Source organism: Bactrocera tryoni, chromosome 4, assembly GCF_016617805.1.
Source record: "Bactrocera tryoni isolate S06 chromosome 4, CSIRO_BtryS06_freeze2, whole genome shotgun sequence".
Classification (NCBI taxonomy): Eukaryota; Metazoa; Arthropoda; class Insecta; order Diptera; family Tephritidae; genus Bactrocera; species Bactrocera tryoni.
In genome coordinates, this window is record NC_052502.1 from 36,960,091 (window position 1) to 36,973,124 (window position 13,034).

Here is a 13,034-nt window from a genome sequence, read left to right on the forward strand (position 1 = left end):
TTCTACTGGGTACCAGGTCAGAAAGGCATCAATGGTAATGAGATGCTGGACGGGATTGTCAAGAGTGGTGTATGGCGTCATCCAATAACGTGACCCACATTGACAAACCCAAATGCTCACTGGTCACAGTTTGAGTCAAAAGGGAGGTAACAGGGAAACAATGGGACATCGCTTATGCATTTGTCCCGAACTAATAAGGCTACGCTTCCGACATTTGGGGCTCCGTATGAGACTAAGGAAGAGGTATAAATAGTGAAACCACAGAAGTCAAGCGCTGGCATCCAGAGAGATGATTACTTTTCGTGAACTAAGTAACGGCTCGCCATCTGACATCGCTAAGGAATAAAATTGGTACGTGGGTGGCTCACGAGCTACTAGAGTAATCTAACCTCAACTAATCTAATACTTTCTGGTACTACTTATCGAAACCTACAAACAAGTCGTTTAGAAATATGAACCGACGAATATTAAATGTTTAGCGGAAATGATGCGCGGTTAAGTGTGAGACATGATGTCATTTTTGAACGCATCAAATCAGGCTTTTATACACATTTTTGTTACCGTCCCAGTGCATGCGCTTTAAATTTCTTCCAGCAAACTCTTTGAGCATCTCTTTAAGCTGGAAAGTGAAGTTCAACGAACTAGTGTCTCCTAAAGTTTTCACACTTTTTCCCCAACCGTTAGCGAACTTTGTTCTGGTACAAAGAAACTTTGATTCGAAATTAGGTTGTCCGGGTTGCCAAAGTAACGGTAAAGTGCGTGTGCTTGTGCATCATGCGGGTCGTGTGACGTCATGCGGTACGGTTATGTTTTTTGCGTTGCGGCAGCAAATGATTTTTAAAATTTCTAACTTGTCTAGCAGCCGATTGTCTGGCGGTATGGTTGCCAACTTTGCAGCCTGCTAACCAATTTTCCAGACTCTTTAAGTGTGTTGGCGAGTGTGTGCGTCTTTAAAGACACAAATAGAATTTGTGCAACAAAAGTTATAAAATAAACTTTCATAAGCGCGCTACAAACACTAAAGGGTGAGCTATATTGCGTCTCGTGCCCCCACCAACCGGGGCGAAAAGTTAGTTTCGAAATTACGCATGGAGTTTTCGGCGACAACGGCACTGCTGCCTCTATCTAATGGTGTAGTGGCGCTACTGACTTTAGCTGTGGCCATAAATCGGTTAACATATATATGTATATTTATAGATGTAGATGATATTATCCAAGACTTCAGTCAAACAATTAAAAAATATTAGGGCGGCATCTTGAATATTTGCCAGCTAAAAGTTACGTAATGAATTAGCGGTGGTTTCCGCGCTGTCGAATTCGCAGACTTTGACTCTGGCTCAGCGATTCTGCCAAGGTCGCTGCCGCTGTTGTTGCAACTGTTGCTTCTTCTTCGTGACTTTGAAAACTAAACTTTTTTCTGAGTTTTAATTTTTGGTTTCTGGGAAAAATTTTATAAATTCTATTGTTTCTTTAATGTGTGTGTCTTGCTTCCAAATTTTGTTGAGGCAGTCGTTGAGCTGGTTTGACCTACGGTCGCGGTGCAATCCTCGTCTATTTATCTTTTAATAGCCAATAACATGTCTCATTAGAAAATATTAGTAGTATTTATACGAATCTTTATATCCCAGTAAAAATTATGGAGAATCTCACAATACTTGGAAAAATAATTGAGCTTATGATATTATAAGCATTTGTCTTTTTTTAACGAGTGCTCTTTTACCGCTTAGAGCAAAGAGAGCTTATGCACGTATACATATTTGCGTTGGTGTTACATAACAGAGAGCCAACTATATTACTAACGAGGTTTAAAAGCGTTTATGGATTATATACCAGATATGTATGGTATAGTATTTTCTTTAACACCGATTAGAGCGTGCGGCGAAAAGGGTACAATGATCCTGAGAGCAATGTCGGCGGTAGCTTAGCCTCTGGCAGGGAGTGCCAAATCTGTAAATGTGGGTTGGTGAGTACCGAAGCTAAAGTATTCACATAAGACAATCCTTCTGCGAAGGAGGTCATAGCGTGTGTTCACATGGTAGTGACAGCTACAGCGGGCGTCTGTCTTTTTATATTTTTAAGGGGGTATTCTAGTCTAGAAATTTAAAAAAATCGATTTTTTTTTTATATTTTCAAATTTTAACTATTCAAGAATATGTGTACAAGAGGAATTTTGCCAAATTCAAATTATTTTCAGAGATATAGGCATTTTTCTGATCCGGCATTCAAACTGGTTCGGCTGGAACTAATCGAACAAAAGACTTTACGCGAAACTTTAAACGCGTTTTTCTCAAAACTGACTTTTTCGGAACGATACCCATGATTTCTCAGGTTCTACTGGACCGATCTACTTGAAATTTTTACAGAGTCTTATTTTTTGGCTTGTCTATGGTTGGAACTAGCCCCATCCCCAAATTTTTATTTTTATTATTTTTAAAAAATTCGAAATAGTCAGAAAAAGTGATCCAAAAAAACTTTTTTTTTCAGGCAGTCGCCATTTTGTGAAAAAAAAATTTTCCCGCTTTTCCATAGTCCCGGCCATTGCGACATTATTCTAGAATCTAGATTAATAATCTTTTTTTTTATTCGTTTCAGATAACTAGGAGGGTTGAAATCATGGGTATGGTCACGTGGAAATTTTTAGAGACCAACCACTTCGTCAGCTCATAATTTTTGAATTTTTGAATTTTTTTACTTTTTTTAGTTTTTAATTTTTTTCTATACTCTTCAAAAATTAACAAATAACTAATAAAAAAATGGATCCTAAAAATATTAATTGCCTTTTTTTTACGACACTTTAAAAATTACCTGAAATTCATGCTTCTAGACTAGAATACCCCCTTAAGACAGGTCCGTAGGCCAAAGGACCTAGTCCAACCAATAAACTAGGTAACTTGCTACTCGCATCTCTATGAAATTTTCCTTAATAGTTATGATTCTTTGTTTTGTAATACTTCGAATCTAAAATTAATGAAGTGGTTGTTAATACGAAAGAAGAAAAATCAGCTGTCGGTTTTTTTTATTTTCCTAGTCGACAACGTCTACGTCTACGAATTTTATTTTTAAGGAAAAAGGATTTCGCAGGCCAAAAATTAAGACTTCGTATTAAAATGGAATAGGTTTCAGGCTTCAGAGACGCGGGAGTATCAAATATTTGCTTTCTAGCAGACATTGATGTTATTGTGTAAAGGGAGTTTTTTTGAGACATGTGGTTTTCATGAAGAAATAAAGTGCATGTAATTTAATGTTAAGGTCAAGAATTTAACTTTATTAAAAATATAACAGTTACTATATTGTTTTAAAAATGACATTTCAGTAACAAAGTGTCGAATATTCTTTTAATAAGTCTCAAACATCTCGGGCTTATCTGCATAGACAAGAGACTTCACATAACCCCACAAAAAAAAGTACAGTGGTCCGACAGAAAACAGTTAAATCGCACATTATTCTAGGTAACGCCATAGGTCCACGAGAAGAGGTAATGCGCTCTGTAAAAGTTTCCTTCATTAAATTAATTGTTTCGTTGGCTATATAGCATGTATAATGTATAAATATGGACCAATGATTCCCTCTGACTTTTGCGAATGAAAAGGCGACGAATATTGTACACAGAGCGTGATGTATCGCGCGAACCGAACTAACATACAAGGTCTGTCGCAAAAGAAACAGGACTGTTAAAAAAAAACAACAAAAAATTAATATTTTTCAAAATTTATATTTTTTTTTATTCAAAGTAGTTTCCTTGTGCTTCGATACAGCGTTTAGCCCGGTCAATTAGCATTTCAAGTGAGCGTTTAAGGTCATTTTTCGGAATGCTCTTGAGAATATCGATCGTCGCCTTTTGGATAGCTGAAATGTCCTGAAACCAGTGTCCTTTCATGAGCAAATGAAGTTTTCCAAATAGGTAAAAATCACAGGGTGCCAGATCAGGTGAGTAGGGTGAGTGATTAATGGTTAATATGGAGTTTTTTGTCAAAAAATCAGTGACAATCGTCGACCGATGACACGGCGCATTATCGCGCAACAAGCGCCAGGACCCTACCTCACGGTATTATGGTCGAGCACGTGACAAAAGACGCTTCATAACACCAAGGTAAAACCCAGCATTAATCGTTTGGCCCGGTGGGACGAACTCTCGGTGTACAATACCTTCGGAATCGTAAAAACAAATCAGCATTGTCTTTATTTTTGACTTCTGAAGACGACCGACTTCTGATCGTCACAGAGGTCCTCACGACCTTCTTGGAATCGCTTAAACCACTCATGCACATTACTACGGCATAGGCACTGATCACCGTAAACTTTTTTCATCATCTGAAATGTTTCAGTAAACGTTTTCCCGAGTTTAAAACAAAATTTAATATTTGCTGTTTGTTCAAAATGCATTTTACGACCGATGACCAAAAACTACTGCTGTCACTTTTTAATCGATAACATCGATCGTAGTTATCCAATTATCTTAAAATTTTTACGAAATGTCAACAAGTGATCAAACTTTTTATTTCAAATACGCACCAATAGATGGCGCTACCAGAAACAGTTATATTTAAAAAGTTCTGTTTCTTTTGCGACAGATCTTGTATTATGTTGCTAATAAATTTTGCACAATTAACTCATCGGATTCAATCTAATCGGATAATGTCCACCTAGAAAGTATTTTAGAAATCCTAAGAACATAAACTGGGAAATGTACCGCAATTGGCTCTGGCAACTCTTCCACTCGTGCCGGGGGAGACTTATTTATCACCACCGACATGTAGGACGGGTTGGTCGAAGCCTTCAGTTCGGCATGCAAAACTGCACTGGAGAGCTCCTGTCCATTGAATGCACCGCAAATCAGAGAGAAACCTCTCTGGTAGGCTATAGGACTGTCGGAAATCAAACGTTTATTCAACAAAGCCCGTAGCAGTGAGTCTATTGACGACTGGGCGTCGTATAAAACGGGACTTGCAATATATGTTCAAGTGCAAGTTAAGGAAAGCAAAGAGAACTTCATGCAAAAGCTTCTGTGTAAAAGTGGAGGCCTGCCATGAGTGCTCTAGGTTCAGGCGTATTTTCGCAAGGAACCGCGCATCTCCGGCTTATCATAAAGACGCAAATAGGAAGTAGGCCCCGAGCATCAAGAATACCCTTCGGATGCTCCTTGATGCTCACTTCCCGAACAACGCGTCCTCAAGAGGGATATCTCGCGGAGCGCTGCAAGACGATTGTGCGGCCTTTGTCGGCCTTCTGGAAGAACGGCATTTGACTTGGGCGATCAATTCGAAAAGACCAACTCTGAAAAAAATATTGACCCATTAAACAACCAACGCCTGAAAAGATATTTTCATAAAAATTTTATTTTTCATAAAAAAATTTAATTTTTCAAGGTATGTATTTGGAGTATCATCCTCAAATGGAATTCGCCATTGGATACAATTACTGTTGAAATTTTGTTTCATAGTTTGTTAAATTTAGTATTTCATAGATATCTAAGATTAAGGTTCTCCCCTTTCACTGTCTCTGTCTCTCTCCCTCTCCATTCTCTCCTTTTTTCTATCTCTCTCTTTTTGTCACTTTGTGTAATCTCTGTCGAGATTACATGGATCACGTGTTTTACCAAATTATTACGCGCTATGTTTGAGATTATCGCGCAAGAGCAGTTATTGATTAATGCCAATTAATTTTTAGAAGCAATTATAAAATATATTAATGGGGCTCTAGCTAAGAGCTGGATTTCTATCTATCTATATGTATGTACATATGTATATCTAGATATTGCAATATTGTAATTAAATTAAAATTCGAAATTCTTTTAACTTTTTTTTAGCGCTTTGTGAGTTTGTATGTACATAACACACGAATAAGCATAGGATCCTCTGGAGGGCATGTACACACCGAAATTCTCTATCAGCATCTACATATAGCCGCTCATACGGATGTGGGTGCTGTCAGTTGTTACTTGCCACACATATGTACATAGTCCAAGTAGACTCATGTATATTTATATACACCTTATATAAATATAAAAGTTTTTCTTTCCCTTTTCTGTGATTTTCTTTTATTAGTTCTTTTTCTCCAATTCGCACGTTCGTCTTATATGTTTCACGCTTCACTTGTTGTATATATTATAGGTATATTCGAATTTTTCTCGCTTGTAAATGTCACTTATATACCAAATATAGTATGTATATGATATGATACAGCATGTGTACTCCCACATGAGTTGCCGAGTAGGGAGCGTTTGCCGGGATGGGTCGGCGAAAGTGTGTCGCTTGCTGCGTGTGTACAACTTCGATTCTGATTGGACGCTACATTTGCTGCCCCACCGGGTGTATGCGTCACAAATACACGCATATAAATGACTTCACACATACATATATACGTGGAGCTCACGCACACATACAGCGATGTGTGGATACATAAGCGCCTACACATTGGCGCTGGCGATGTTGCGCATATGCGTAAATACGAACGTGTCCAAATACACATGCATATGCATTTGTATATGTGTGTGTATTTTAATATATATGTATGTATGTACATATGTGTGCATACAAAGCTTTTATGGGTGTATTGTGGACATTGGAAAACTCCACCCACCGAGTTGAGGCGATTTGGTGGGAGTACTAAATCGATTATTCTAACGTGTCATGTTGTTGTAGTTGTTTTTTTTTTATTTTATTGGCAAGTTTGGCTATATACATATAACATTTGAAGTATGCAGTGTATACATACATATGTATGTATGTATGTACACGTGCCGTGTATTTCAGTTGCTTATATGTGTACTTATGTATGTATGTATGCTTGTTAGTGCATTTTCCATTAGCAGCTTCTTTTTTTGGACCGAGTCAACGGTACAGACGTCATAGCAAATTGGAAAAACTTTTTTCTTTCACTGTAGAAGCCGAATGCTTATTATGAAATTAATTTCAAATAATCGTAAATCTATTAAAAAATAAAATTACCAACAACCAAACGTACGAAGTGAGATTAGTCTACTTGAAGAGCAGATCTCTTAAAACGAAAGTTGAAATACTTGAGCACATCATTTTTGTTGATTTTATTTAGTTGTACTAAAACAAAAGAAAACGTTAACTTCGCTTGCACTGCAGGTCTAATACCCTTCACGAACACAAAAGCTTCCTTACAAGAACTTTGATCGGCCAGTTTGTATGGCAGCTAAATGTTGTAGTGACTCGATCTGAACGATTTCTTCGGATATTGCATTGCTTGTTGGGAAAATAATCCTCGTGAAGTTTCAGGAAAATGTCTCGTTAAATGAAAAAGTTTTCCATAACAGTATTTTTGTCCGATCATTTAGTTTGTATGACAGCTATATGTTATAGTGGTGCGATATCGGCCATTCCGACAAATGAGCAGCTTTTGGGTGAGAACATGGCGAGCTAAAAATTTCAAAACAAAATCTCTAAAACTGAACGACGAATTCGCACACATACACACGGGCATTGTTAAATCGTCGCAGCTCGTTATAACGGTCTTTTATACATATGTACCACTGTGACCAAAAATAAGGTGACATTTGAATTTAAACTGCGCGCGTCGAAGGATTTGGAGAATTATTTTTTTTTTTTAGATTAGTAGTACTGTCAGTCACATTTATGTCAAATTTCATGTCAAAATATTCATTAGTGTTTGAGATACGTGTCGTTTTGTGAGCTGCTAAAAGTGAGTTTTTCGTTTTTTGCGATGTCGAAATTTGTTGAGTAAAGAATTTGCATTAAATTTTGTTTACGGAATCAATTTGCTGCTGCGGATACGTTGAGGATGGTGCAGAAAGCCTTTGGTGATGAGGCTATGTCTAAAAAAAATGTTTACAAGTTGTATTGTGAGTTCCAAGCCGGCCGTGAACGTGTCGAAGGCGAAGAGCGTCCAGGGCGACCATCAACCTCAACCGACGAAACTCACGTTCAACAAATCACAGATTTGGTGTTGAAAAACCGTCGATTAACGATTAGAGACCTTGCTGACGAAGTTGGCCTTTCGAAAGGCTCAGCCAATACCATTTTGAAGGATGTTTTGGCGTCAAATCTCGACTGGTACCGAAAACATTGAATTTTTTGGAAAAAAAGGCGTCGCGTTGAAGTGTGTGAAACGATGCTTTCCGACTACCAGGGTGTCATGAAACGCATTATAACTGGCGATGAGACTTGGATCTATGCTTACGACCACGAAACAACCGATCAATCGAGCGAATATCGTGCCAAAAGAGAGCCGAGACCAAAAAAATCGCGCCAAAGTCGCTCAAAAATCAAGGTCATGTTGAGTATTTTCTTCGATTATGGTGGTGTTGTGCATTATGAATTCCTTCCAACCGCTCAAGCAGTCAACAAGGAATATTATTTGAACGTTATGCGTCGTTTGCGTAACGCTATCCGCCTAAAAAGGCCGGAATTGTGGAAAGACAATTATTGGTTTTTACACCACGATAATGCCAAAAACTCAACCCATATCGTTCCGCAACCACCGTATTCACCTGATCTGATGCCGTGGGACTTCTGGCTGTTCACCAATCTCAAAAGACCGCTCCGGGGACACCGTTTTTATACGATAGAGGAGATTCAAGCCGCAGCGAAAACGGAACTGAAGGCCATCCCGGAAAGTGACTATAACCAGTGTTTCGAAGATTGGAAAATCCGTTGGCATAAGTGCATTGCATCGGGAGGGGATTACTTTGAAGGGGATGAAATTGATTTGGAAGAATAAATAAAGAATTTTCAAAATAAATACAATCTCACCTTATTTTTTGGGCACAGTAGTATATGTACTCTATAGGGTCTCTGACTTTCCTGTTTTTTACAAACATAGTGGCAAACTTAATACGCCCCGTTCAGGTTATAAAAATTGGAAAAAATTCTAACGCTTAAATGAGGCAACTGGCATATCTCAAAAGATGGGAAAACCCCATCAACGCTGTTTCATGTTTTATATGTTTTAGTTTTTAGCAAAGTAGGGTCTTAGTACAGACTCCGAAAGCAAGAATTCCAATTCTCCAATTCTCGTAATACTGTCAAACATGGGTCCATGGCTCCGAGTAGACCCAGGTATCCGCAGTATATTTCATAGCTAAATCGCTTTTGTATCATAATCGTCCATCCTGCATTCCTAATTACATATTTGGTACTTTCGAGTCAGACGAATTTGCATCGATATCTCGAGATCCATACTTTATTGTCACCTTCCTTTGAATCTAATTTAATATTACCACTATCATATGAATCATCGTCCCCATTAGCAAAAAAGCATACAGTTAATTTTTCAGAGTTTTTCTTGAGCCGCATTTTTCACTGACAAAACCATTCACGATAGACAGGAACAATTAGCAATCACTTGGTGCTAGTCCAACTAAGCTCCCGGCGCTTCTGTAGAATTAGTACCGATATGTGTGGCCTGGCGTACAATTCTTCTTCTATAGGCTAAAGTGTTCCTCTTCTGAGCAGTTACTTGCTTCAGACGATTCAATTGTTGACAGCACGGGTCTGAGTGTCATAGGAAAGGCTTTGTACGGACGGTTGCCGATGTAAGGGTTATTTAAAATAAAAAGGTTAAAAAAAGTTAAGAGTTTAACCACAGGGAAGCATCTTATGGTGGATGTTGCTCTGTTGGACCCATCAAACACATAGCAAAAACTTCATGACCGGCGATCTTGTACATTAAAGAGTCCGTAGGGTAAGCTGGCCTGTTCTTTTTTGACATTTTATTTTCATAGAAATTTTTATTCCACAATAGAACACGATGTCTCATGTTTGGATCATCTAAAACACAAAAACCCAATTTATTCTTAAAAAGTACGTGAATGTTTATCGTCCCTACTAGAATAATGAAAATATCTTGATAAATAAAAAAGTAATTAACGTTTTTTTTTTTAATTTTTCGCCATCTTTTTTTTACATCAATTTTGTTATAACATTGTCAATAAATTATAAAAAATTATGAGTCTAGTAGGGACGATAGCCAGGCGTCTTATGAACATTAAAAAAAAAATTGAGCAAATCGGTTGAGTAGTTCGATCGGAATCATGTCCGCCAGTTTAAAAAAGTGTGTTTTGAGTTTGAGGTACTGAAAAAGCATACAAAGATATGCACTCCGAGCGCTCCGAACGTCGAGCGGTATTATTATTTTTGGGCCTTTTCCGAAACCTTCCAATGATAAAGTGGGTGTCCACATTAATTCTAAGGGTATAAGGGAACAGAAAATGTAAAAAAAAAAAATTTTAAAAAGATTACCCTACTGACCCCTCAAATATTCTTGAACGGAAGCGACGAAACAGAAATTGCGAGCAATTTGTGGTTACAGTATTAGATCCCTAAACACTATTCTCATTTTCAGCCGCAGTCTTGAGTTCTCGCCTTTATTGAAAAAAAAACAGAGTGAAAACGATGGTGTATTTTCCCTTTGCTGGTGTCCAAATTTTAATCGTGATCAAGCATGGATGAGTTAAGCAGTCATAAAACCGTCAGAGATGTTTTTCTTTGTACGGAAATTTTTCTTTCTATCGTCATATAGCTTGGATGGAGATGGCTTTGGTATATATCGCATTACACAAGGCAAGCTACACATTACTAAGGCAATCTGTTGGAAATATAAGGGATTTCTCTTTTCTTCTATACTAGGCCTTATTTATTAATTTTAAATTGAATGATAATCTGTACATTGAGTTGATTTGCACAACTTACGCGATTTCAGCACAAGAAAATTTGGAATCGACATTTGATAATATTCCTTTATATTTCAGGGATTGGAACACAAAGATATAATCCGTCCATAATCCGTCTACAATTTTCTCGTTTCGAAAGATTTGGAGCTTAGTTCCACAAAAATGGTAATGTTCGAGGACAATTATTTTGAAGAAAAGAGATATAGAAATATCTATCAAAAAATCTACATCTAAACGTCAGAGCTTATTTAAAGACTTCCTTTACAAAACAACGGCCGCTCGGAAGTAAGGTTGAACTCATACCTAAGACTTCACTTTTTCAAATTTACTGAACTTTTGTCCATTCGGAAAGTGCGCAATAGATATAATATATAGACCTAAACCCAGTAAACTCTAGATATAGTGAAAAATTAAGTTTTATAGCTATTAAACATTCATCGACGATTCCGTTTAATATTAAGTAGCTTCAACTTTCAGGCAATTTAAAAAGATTTTAAAATTTACAAACTCAAGATAATATGAGAAGTTCCACTGTTACGAATCCGCAGCTTTCACCGATCATAAAAGATGCTTTCGCTGTGAGTACACCTTGCAGGGTTTCTCAAAATTCATATTGATAATAACGGTAAGGTACAGACATACGCTTAGTCTGATCTTGGAAAGTGCAATAAATGTTCTCATTTCACGCAAATCATAAGATAACCGAATCTTTTACATAAGATGATATCGGAAGGACCTGCAGTATCTTTACTTAGATACTGCAATTAAAGCTATAGGTAATCAAATATTTTATAAAACATGCTATCGGAAAGACCCACAGAAGATCTTCGTTTAGATACAGCTTGGAGTCAAATTGAAGAAGCAAAAGAAGGAGACTTTGATATTTTTTGTGTATGTATATATGTATATATGTATTTTGCATATTGTATTTAATTAAAAAAAAAAACTTTTCTTAAGCCACTCCCATTATTTTATGTCTAACCGCGCCTCGATTTGCGTACTTTACGTCCACCTCTACGACCACGGCGTCTGCCACGACCACGGCCGCGACGACGACGACCTCTACCACGACCTCTTCTACGGCGACGTGCGCGGCCACCATCATCGGCGCCATCCCCCGAGTTGGCGAGTTCACCTTCAGTCGCCTCGACTTCGGTTTGTTCATGTGCTTGTGCAGCATTCTCCGCGTTCACGTTCCTTAAAGCCGAATTGGCAGTGTCATCTTCATCGACGGCAAAGCCACCATCTACCGCAGCATCATCATCATTATCATCATCAGTTTCGTCCTCATTGTTTTGGTTGTTGTATTGATTATTATTCAATCGATTGATGTGGGTATTCTGTTGCAGTTGCTTACGTGCTGCAAGCGTGTCACGCGAAAAGGCGCGTCTGAGCTGTGTGTTGGCGGCTGCAGTACTCTCAAATTGTTGCAGCAAGCAAAGGATCGCCAGCAACGCTGCCAAGAAGTATACAATCTTTGAAGACATTTCGGAAAAAAACAGCTGCTTCGGTCTGTTTTTGGTGATCGCTCGTCAGTTGATCGGAGCGTTTGATGCTGCATTCGGTTCGTCTTGTAGCTTTTATAGCTAAGTGGCAAGCGCGTTTTGTCGCGAAGTGCCCCGTCCACACTTGTTCAAACACAAATGGGTCGCTGAGAGTTTCTGCTTCTTCAGCAGTTTTTATGAATGAAATTTAGTTATTAGAAATATTGGAGCATTTACATTTGTATGTATTTAGTAGATATAGTATATGTATTAAATATATATGCATATATAATATTTCACAATGCACCACACTATATTCGAACCAAGGAGATCAATAGTATCTCGCTACGAAACAAACTACTATCATCGAATAATCCAGCGATTTTGCTCTTTGCCAACTTAAGTTTTACTCCAGCTCACCAGTATAAATACTAGTGCAAGACATGGTTTGCTCTTATAGCCACTCGTCTTGCATGACAATCGAGTTATAATCTACAAATACAGGGGAATAGTAAACAATTTATCAAAAATGACTTTGAAAGTCTTACTGTTGCTCCTTGTAGCAACACAAATGCATTCTTCTGACGCTTTTGGCTTGCAAAAGGTGTGTAACTTACTTGGTCATTGTACAACTACAACGGTGGCGCCGATAGTAACACCGACCGGACCCGTCACTTATACAGTAACGGTAAGCCCTACTAGTCCAACTACACCAACTACTCCACCGACACCGCCATCGCCAACATCTACTTCACCTTCGCCGACATCACCAACAACGGCGGCATCACCAACAGCGACAGCAACGACTGCAACTGGTTAGATCGCAATAATGCGATCATCAGCCTATTAATCGATACGAATATAAACATTGTAATAAATATTTGCTGACGAAA

The 13,034-nt window shown here is 38.1% G+C and overlaps 1 protein-coding gene across 1 annotated transcript; it reads right to left on the bottom strand.

The window, feature by feature from the left end:
• Positions 1 to 11,634: 11,634 nt before the first annotated feature.
• LOC120773820 (sperm protamine P1) lies at positions 11,635 to 12,144 on the bottom strand. Its single transcript, XM_040102927.1, has one exon. The coding sequence runs from the start codon at positions 12,142 to 12,144 to the stop codon at positions 11,635 to 11,637; it is 510 nt and encodes a 169-aa protein (XP_039958861.1).
• Positions 12,145 to 13,034: the final 890 nt, after the last annotated feature.